This window comes from Myotis lucifugus, unplaced genomic scaffold, assembly GCF_000147115.1.
Source record: "Myotis lucifugus unplaced genomic scaffold, Myoluc2.0 scaffold_171, whole genome shotgun sequence".
NCBI lineage: Eukaryota > Metazoa > Chordata > Mammalia > Chiroptera > Vespertilionidae > Myotis > Myotis lucifugus.
This window is the reverse complement of record NW_005871219.1, coordinates 1,229,348-1,239,347: the sequence shown is the minus strand read 5'-3', so window position 1 is coordinate 1,239,347 and position 10,000 is coordinate 1,229,348. Positions and strand designations below refer to the sequence as shown.

The 10,000-nt window shown below is 30.8% G+C and overlaps 1 protein-coding gene across 1 annotated transcript in view; it reads right to left on the bottom strand.

The window, feature by feature from the left end:
- Nucleotides 1–10,000, bottom strand: part of FOXP2 (forkhead box P2) — a 286,380-nt gene that overhangs the window by 271,438 nt on the left and 4,942 nt on the right. The window contains exon 2 of the mRNA XM_023760067.1: nucleotides 3,313–3,490. Within this exon, the coding sequence (XP_023615835.1) occupies nucleotides 3,313–3,480 (168 nt within the window). The 5' untranslated portion in view covers nucleotides 3,481–3,490. The remainder of the gene's footprint in view (nucleotides 1–3,312; nucleotides 3,491–10,000) is intronic.

The following is a 10,000-nucleotide window of genomic DNA, read 5'->3' as shown; positions in this document are numbered from 1 at the left end:
GCTAGGGATAAATGAACTGACAGTAAGAAAGTACTGACCAGATATTTTTAAACACCATTACCTGAAACACCTTCAAAGCAGTACAATCTCATAAAACATTCAGAAAGATTATCTGACTTAATGAATGCTCAAAATGCAAGCTCAAATCTACCCTGAAAAGCAATCAAGTTTTTAGAAACTATTTTGACCTTAGTGACACAAACAATTAATGCTGCAAACCTAATATCAAAATAAAATTCTACATTTAATGCAGAATAATTTCTCAATGTAGTTAATCCAAAACAACATTTGAAACCTGCTGCCTCCATATATTATACATTCTAGCATTTAGTTCTAATTTTAAAAGATGACAAAAGAAGGAAGGAGAGGGTAATTCATCAGAAGGCTTTTTTATTACTAATTTTTTCAGTGAATAGAAAATAGCAGAGTATACTAACAAAGACATGGCCCCTATGACCATGTCCATTATACTATTAAAAGTATTCCACCTTCATCTATATTAACAATCAGAAATGTATGGTAAAATTTCTTGAAAGGAATAAAGCCATTCACAATAAGTAATATTATACGACAAGTAAAATTGTATCTAAGGTGATGAAGTGGTCATTTTACTCTTAAACTTGTGGGATGGTGAAAATAAGAATGGCAAATAGTTCTGTAACACAGTTTTGATAAGAAAATCAAACCAATTCAAATAAATGGCTTTTACACTATAAGACTTTTGTTCTAACATAATCTTTACATTAAATTGCATTTTTCTTTCTAAATAAAAAAAATTTAAAATATTCCAGATTTTAGAAATATTTCAATATTAAAAAAATTAAATTCTAAGTAAAAACTCCAGCTATAATTTATCAATCTCGTTTACTTTACCAATCTATTTATCATTAACTATCTATCACAATCTATTCCAAACACAAACCTTTCCTCTTAAATTCATGCTTTAAGTCAAACTTCTCAACTCTATAAAAATAAAAAAGCCAAAAAAATCAAGGAAAACATTCTGATTTTAAAAGCAGACCATATTCTGCCAGAAGCTCATGGCAAACCAAAATTTTACTTAAATTTTGTTTTCATCATTCACTGCCTCATAAATTATATTTCTAAATGAGAGACCTCAGGCAACAATATTTAGATAATTATACTTACAAGACGTAATTTAATTCTGTTCAAAATCGTACATTTAAAATAACACCAGGTAAAAATAAATTTGTAAAATTATTTAACTTTTTATGAATTTGCTTGCATATTTTTGCATGGTTTTAATTCCTTTTAAAATACATACATGGAAGGATAAAAATGCCATAACATTATGTATCTAACTATATTAATATAGTTAAAACATAACCAAGGGAAGAGACATTTACAAAGGTTTTTCCATGTTTATTTATTAAATTATTACATATCTTCCTGCAGACACATCCTGAAGTGTCCTTTGGAAATGCCCACTTTAGCCACTGTGTTAAATCACTTCTAGAGGGCACTCCACAAACAGGCAATACATGAAGTTGCTAAGTTGTATAAAGAACATAAGTTTTTGTATTTACTTCTTTACAGTTTACATAAATGGTGTAGAGCAAAGTGAACTTCAAATTCAGGTTATAAACACACCTCACCATAAAATGCCTCCAGAGTACTATAAATTATAGCCAGGATATTACCTTGTTTTTTTTAATTATTATTAGTATTAAGTAAGTAATCAGAACTTTGAAAGGAAAAAAAAAACTTACTTCTTTGCATTTCCCTTCAGAAACTGTTGTCTTCGCAATACTAAACTAATATGTTCATTTTCAGTTATTCATTTCACTTGCCTTTATAAATGCAGTCTATTCTCAAACTAAACAGAATTTGGCTATAAATTCTTAGAACTCTGACTTAAGGGAGTCAGTAGGACTACTATAGCACTCCAATGGTATATTTCCTGTAAATACATTAAAAGAAGAAAAGAGCTATGGCAAAAAAAAAACCAAAACTGCATTTATGAAAAGAAACTAGTAAGAATAGATTAATTCTGGGGCTTTGGTAGGTATGTAATTCCTATAATGGTTAAAACAAAATATTTTTAAAATATGATCGTTCTAATAATTACTGTCTATGAAAAGAGAAATAACTCCGAAATAATAGGGAACCTATTTAAAACATTATGTCTAGCTCTTTAAGAGGATTATTCTTGAAAACAATACCAAAATGTTAAGACATTATTCAGTACATATATTCTAAGACAACTTAAAAAAAATATTAATGATTCTATTAAATTTTACTCTGGTGTGGATATTTGCTTTATTTTTGAAATGTATTCTTTCTCGTTAAATACCAACTTAAAGATGAGACATATTTCAATAATAACTCATTATATTTTCATTTGAATGTTTTCTCGCATTTAGTCTGAATGCAATCCAGAGAGTTAAAGAAATAACCTTTATCTTTAAAACAACTGAAATCTTTTTTTTCACACAGGTATACACACTCTGGCCTAATGTGAGTGCATGCATAGGAAGCTCTCTGTTCTGTCACTGTTTCCAAGGAGTTGAATCAGTGAAGAATGGAATGGCTATTCTTTTGTTAAAAATAATATTTCATTGACAAACAAAATAGGGAAAAATGAATCTGTTTTATAAAAAGAATAATGGGTTACTTGACGATATATCTTTATTGAGCAGCTGTTTCCTCTTCTAGATTTAAAGAGAACAACTGTATTTTGTGAAACACTAACGGGGGGGTGGGGGTGTGATTTTTAATGTTATCCAAAGATGTATATTCAAAATATCTTAAAGTGAGTTTTTTAAGAAAAGCAACATAAATCCTTACAGTGTTTACATCTTGCACATCCTCCCGGCAAATTTCCACTAATTAATAGCTAAACATTTGCAGCTATCATGGGTAAGCATCTGTGTTGTGAAAAGTCCTTGTGGTCCTTTTCACCTTAACTCAGACTTGGAATAAATTCATTGTATAAGCAAGTATCAAGTAATGTGGCCCTCTGGTGGAAAACGCAGTATCACATTCGCAGCACAATGTTAGTAAACTAGAAGCTATAAAATATTTGTTACAAAGCTTTCCAGCACCTTCCGAAGACCACCCTGTGAACTTAATTAATAGCCTGGTACCTGAAGGGCACTCTGGCGCTGCTATGACGTAACTGATCTGAAAATCCTCTCTTTACTCCGACTTCAATCCTGTTCCAAATAATAATACATTCTCAGCATCCTCTAGCTTAACACATGCTCAATTTGCTCTGAATACATTTTTTTTTCATAGTCAAAAAAACAGGCTTATTTGTTTTAAGGAATCACTGAGAAAAACAAAACTTACCTGCTGTTGTTGCAGATGCAGCAGTTCTACTGTGCTTACTTCAGAGCTGGTGTCACCACTTGATCTTCCATCTCTGCTGCCAGCATCTAATTGGCTGCTTAGAGTGCTCATTCCATTTTGATTCATTGAACTGTTGCTTATTGTCTCTGTCGCAGATTCCTGCATCATGACCTAATACCTGAAAGTGATTAAGAAGTATCAATTAACACACGTTACACCTTCACACTTCCATTACCAAGATGTCCCTCTCTGCCAATTACAGAGACAGCATTTTCAGAAGAAAATGAAAAAAAGCCTTGAATAGTCATTTACCAAGAAAAGCAATATAAATTCAGCTTTCATGCAGATACTAATCATTGAAATTATGGTTCCTATAAGCATTTTTGTGTGGTTACATTTAACAGCCAAAGTAACATACCATGCACATAGCATGGTCAATAGCATTTATGAACGACCACATTTTAAAGTCCACCTATAAAACCAGTTTAAATGAAGGCACGATTGCACACTCTAGTGTTCTGTTTTCCATTATCTACCTTTGACAACCATGGATGACTATACAGCCTTCTTTTAAATATTCACTATCTTGATTCTGTCAGAATTTTACAGCACATCTTATGCAATGCTGTTGTTTAATGATGCACAGCTAATCATACAAAATTAAAATTTTGTAAGGGTGTTACAAATCATATGGTTTCAGCCAATGATAAATTGTATAATGGGTTTCTTTTTTTGTGACTAAATAAAATTTTGCCTTGGAGGCATTTTAAGAAAAAGCTCCTGCTGCAAACATGTCAGATATTGCCTATTTTTTTTAATCAAACAGCTCATATTCATTTATTTTTCTGACGTTTAAAACATTTAATACTGTCCTTCCTGGGAAGTAATTAAGCTTATGCATGAGCAGCAATCAAACTGTTCACTTGAAGATGACTTAAAACTCAATTTTAACATAGGCAAATAAATGAAAGATATAAAATTAATTTTCCAGGCATGTATTAGATATGAAAGCTGGAAATAAAATCTATCAAGAATATCACTAATGATTGTGCTAAAAACAGCATAAATTATGCATATTACCTTCTCTACAGTAATAAATGTTTTATCATTTTCACTGCATAAATATACTGTACTTTCAGGGCAGCAATGAGGTGTCCTGCCAGGATCAGTGGAAACTTGCAGTAAATAAAGAACCAATGTGCTCTTACACACCAGAATTTCACAGTCCCTCTCGAATCTGTGATTTAGAAAGATCAGTTTTGACTCTTACAGATATCTGAAGCCTGCACCATAACCTAGTAGCTGCACTTCTCTCTTTTACTTCTGCAGACAGGATTTCAGAAACAACCTGGATGCACTGTGACTTTAATGGCGACGCTAGACAGGCAGAGGACTTAGCCTAAATAAAGAAGGATGTTACATTTGTCTCAATCTAATTGTTTTACTACTAGATTGTTTCACTACTTTAAACTTGGTCATGTTTTCAGACTTTTGTTCATTTAAAAAAGTTTAAATGCATTTATTATAAAGCAAATGTAAGCTTAATATTTTTTCGTGTCACAGAGAAATCTTCTTCCTCAGATACTTACAAAATGTAATCATGGACACCCATACACACACAGAGACACAGACATACACAGATTATATATATATATATATATATCTATATATATATATATATATAGATATATATATATATATATATATCTATATATATATATTCAACAGAGATTTGTTTGCATATTAATATTATAATTATTAAAATTAATAGTTATAACAATAGTTTTAACAGGTATTTTCCTTAAGCCTAAATTATTAGGTTCATTCTATAACTTTAAAAAATCAATTTCAAAAAAAGACTTGCTTATTCATAAAAGACCATATGTAGCTGGGCTAGCAAAGCAAATTAGTATAACAAAAAACTACATATACAAATGAAAGTTATTCTGATTTTTTTAAAAAGCAACAACAAAAATATCCCATAATCATAAAAGAAGCAATTGCCGTAACCATAGTAAACAATTTTGAACCACATGTGTTTATGCAGAAATTGGTTTTGTTAAACATCTTATTGAACATTAACAAAGAAAAATCATACTAATGAAAACTGATACACAGTGATGAATTTTATAAGGAAAAAACAAAGCTAATACTCTTTTCTGAGATTAGGCAGCTAATAAGTATTCAAATTAGACATAAATTTTACATGCACAATGTTTAAAATATTCAGAGAAAAGGTCTTGATTCCCTTTACTAGTTATATGAAAATTATAATTTGGGTCCTCTCCAACTGTGGAAACAGATAGACATAACTTCTAAATATTGCATTTAAATTTTACTTTTGATAATACAGCTGGCATGTGTATGTTTTTCCTTCATCATCCGATTTTATTTGAAATACTTATCTCTGGGTGGAGTTTGCAACACAAAAAAATTTTAAAAAAATTGAAACTATTTTCAAATGTAGCAGACAGGTGCAAGCATTTAATAGTAACCTTTGGGTAGTTACTGTCAGTACCAATTGGATGAATTAAAGAATTCTGTATTATAACCAAGGCCATCAAACAATTAAGAATAATCAGCAAGCAGAGAGTCATGGGTTTAAATCTTTATTATAATTATGAAGACAGATCTACATAACTTCCAAATCCTATTAACCAGAGGATTTTATTGTTCCTCGTGGAATTTTTGACTTTATAAAACTCTAGAGTATAAATTGTGATTTACATTTTAAGTTCAATCATCTAACAGTTACTAAAATCAGGCTTAAGAAAAACAATAAGTGTTAGTACTTTTTATTTATAAAACAGAAGCATTAGACTCAACATTAATATGCCAAACGCAAGAAAATGGTATAATAACTTTATTTCATCCAAAGCTTGGAGTATGTCCACTATAAAGGAGATGTAGCCTCAAAGATAATGAAAATGCTTCCCAGCATTTTCTAAGTTTTTACTACTGACACCTGCACATCTATTTTCCTCTAGAGGAAATATTTCTAGCACAATCCGAGGTGCTGTTTACCTTTAAAAGTACAGATTCAGCATATTCTTTCTAAATGAATGGGCTTGTAGTCCCAAACATATCAAACTAAATTATTCATTCTGCTCAATCCTACCACAAACATTTTACAAAAATCTGTGAAGATAAATCCCAGGTCATTAAAGGGAAAGGTGAAATTGGGAGTCATCGTTTTAATGTTTGTCTGAACTGTGAGCTAAATCTTTCATCATCCACCTCTTTTCAGCTACATCAGAACATAACTCTTCATATCTTGCACTCAGATGATACTGTTCTACTTTTCTTTCCAGCAGCAAGTTTTCCTTCCTTTCCTTTTTCCTTCTTCCCTTTCTTCTTTTTTAAAAGCGAGTCACTCTACAGATACTTATTCTCTACACCACTTCCCTTTTGAAACATTAAACTGACACTGGAACTGACTGCACAAGATTGCATTTTCTCTTCCTAAACAACTTGAATTGAAAGGTTACTTAGTGTAACAATATTTACTTGCAGAATTGTGTTGTTACCAAGGGTATAATGGATGGTGGCTATGCAGGTTTACGCAAGAATGAGTGAAGCATGAGGCATTAGCCATGTGTTTGACATGTTTCAAATTGCTATAATCCAGCATTAAACACACCCAGCAATTCATGCCATTTCTTGCAGCCATAATCTTGAATAAAGCGTGCACAACCACTTATTATATAAATTAGTATATGACTCCCTGTTATAGTCACAACAGTGCTTTTGTGTTTATTTTGCATCAAGATGTAGTCTTTTATTTGTACAAATAGCAGGATATAAAGACATAGCTCAATTAGACCTCCTTACTTTATGATAGGGTAGTCCTGAATGCTAGACTTGTTGGTTTTATATTTCCTCTTAGAGTTATGGGTTCCATTGGTATAAAACTGTACCATGTGAGACAGACATTTGCCAGGCAATAACAGAAACCTGCGTATATCCTATTCCATATTCACTACAATGTTCAAAAATGAGAAACCTGACCTGTTAACTATGTTATCTCAGCCACCACCAGGGACACTATTGGTCCTTGTTGCGTACTCAACTTTTCCCTCTCTACTTCTCTTTCATCTTTTTCTCTGCCTCTCTCATTTTCCCTACAGCTCTCCCTGCCTTCTTCTTTTGCACCACTGACCCCCATGTGTATGTATGCATATGTATGTATATGGATAGATAGATGATAGATAGATAGATAGATAGATAGATAGATAGATAGATAGATGAGTAGATGATAGATAGATATAGATAGATAGATAGATAGATAGATAGATAGATCTATATATGTCAAAGAAGGGAGAAATAACCTCTACTTCCCTCCACATTCCCTACATACACATACACTTCATCTTATAATCTTGGTGCCTTAATGTTAAATCTCAATTTTTGGCATGCTATCATTTAATGAAAAAATGGATTAAAATTACTTTCTGAAAAACTAATAATAGTATATATAAAAAGTTTATAAGAATTTATTTCTGTGAACTTTTCTTAAATAAAGTTATAGTGACATTAAAATATATTTTATGTCCAGGATCTGGTTTCTTCCAGTATCTAGTTTATTGAACAAAATATATACATTAAATCCAAGACTTTTAATATGGCATTTAAATGAAAGTACACCATAAGATTGAAAAGTTGTAATGTATTTTAAATAATTTTAATAATTTAAAAATTGTCAATATTTAGTATTATTAAATATTTCTATGCAGATTCACATAATAAAGGGTTAAATATGAGGAAAACCTGCATATGCAACAAAAAATCACATGCATTTACCTCAAAATATCAGCTAAATTCTGATTTTAAAAACTTGACTGTGACATAAAACTTCTGTAAGACACTAGCATTTAAATAATGAAAACTTTTGTGCTCTAGTGGAATTAATTCATCATGGATACTAGGCACATTGCTTTTGAAATTTTGTACTGCTTTGCTAAAAGTCTTTAATGCTAAGATTGCCTAATAAATCAAAATGCCAAATATAAAGGACATAGTTGAATGTGTAAGAACAAAAATGGAACAAGAACATGAATATTTTTATTTTTAAAAAACTGAAACAGGATGTCCTTTTACACATGATTTGGGAAAGGATATCAGCTGGTTTAGCAACTCATACAATCTTTATTATAACTTGCAGTACTATGTTAAGTAAATAAAAATTAAGCTGTTTAAAAGTATTTACCACTGCTTTTCAGTTGCATAAAAAATGTCTAAGGTGCTAATTCCAAATTAATCACAAAGAAATTTTGTTTCTTTGAAAACAAAACAAACTTTAATTAGTAAAAGTTCTACCTTTTATTCAAAAATATTAGTGTGTTAAACACACAAAGTTGTAGAACATTTCAACATGGTAATTTTAAAAATAATAATTATGACTACCTTCAGTAAACAGAATATTGTTGAATCATCAAAAGTGACAAACATCTGAGAAATGTAGAGCAGAACAAATGAAAATCTTATCTTTCACTTTAATCAGCTATTAATTTAGCAATTCAGTGTGTTATCTTTTGCTCCAGGATTAAAATTAAACTAAGTTTTAAAACACAATGCATAAAAATTTCATTATGAAAACAGTATAAAATAATAAAATTGAAGTGTTTAATCTCTATGCTATTTCATGTAAATATAGTACGACAGAAAATGTAAAAGAATGATAACTATACAGATGTGTTTTACAGCAACATTATGATTCCGCATCTTATAGTTCAATAATTCCCATTCACAAGTACAATTGGAAGGGGCTTGATAATATTTATCACTCTGGTAAACTAATCATTCCCATATATTTCAAAATTACATTTTAAATTAATCTTTATATTCTAATGTCTCATACATTTATATAATCACCATATATAGAATCTATTTATCAAACAGGTGAAAATGTATATCAAGTTTTACTTTCCAAGGCCCATGCTCAGTGGTCAATCTTCCTTTTAAGCCTATAAATTTTAATGCTAGTTTAATTCACTAGAATTTTTTAATGTTTTAAATCAGTCCTTTGTAGCATTAATATTTATTTTAAAATAAGGGAAGAAGGAAGCTTGGGGAAAGTTTATTTAATCCTGTTACTTTATAACCTCTGACAAACAGTTTGTATTAATTTATAGTACAAAAACATAATATTTTTGCAATTTGTTGAACCTTATCTATTTATATCTCTCACAGACGAGAGAGGACTTAAAAACCAAAGAATATGACCAAGGTTCCAAGCCAAAAATAAATAATGGTTACAGGTTACAAGAGACCTGCTAAGCAAGAATATCCTGTCATGCTTTTTCTGTCCTTGCCTAGAGAAAAAATATCTTCAAGTTCTTGAAACCAGGAATATTTTAGTATAGGAAATAGAGAATTTAATAGTAAAAAGTGCTAAAGCAATAAGAAATAATTAGATCTCCAAGAACATAGAAAACTGCCTAGCAGGCAAAACCTCCTTCTTTTTTACTTTAAAAGCTTAGTGATTGAGTTGTGCAAGCTTGCAAGCTCCCATGCATTGGGTCCACTTACAGTCAAATTCCCAAAGGCTGAACTACTTGCAATAGCCTTCACTGATCCCCTGGCTAATGAGAGCTCTGAGTATGTACTTCTCTTGTGATGGCATTTTCACCTTTCCTGCCACCTCTCTTCCCTTAGCCCTCAAGCTTACTTTACTTCAATCTTCAGTCTC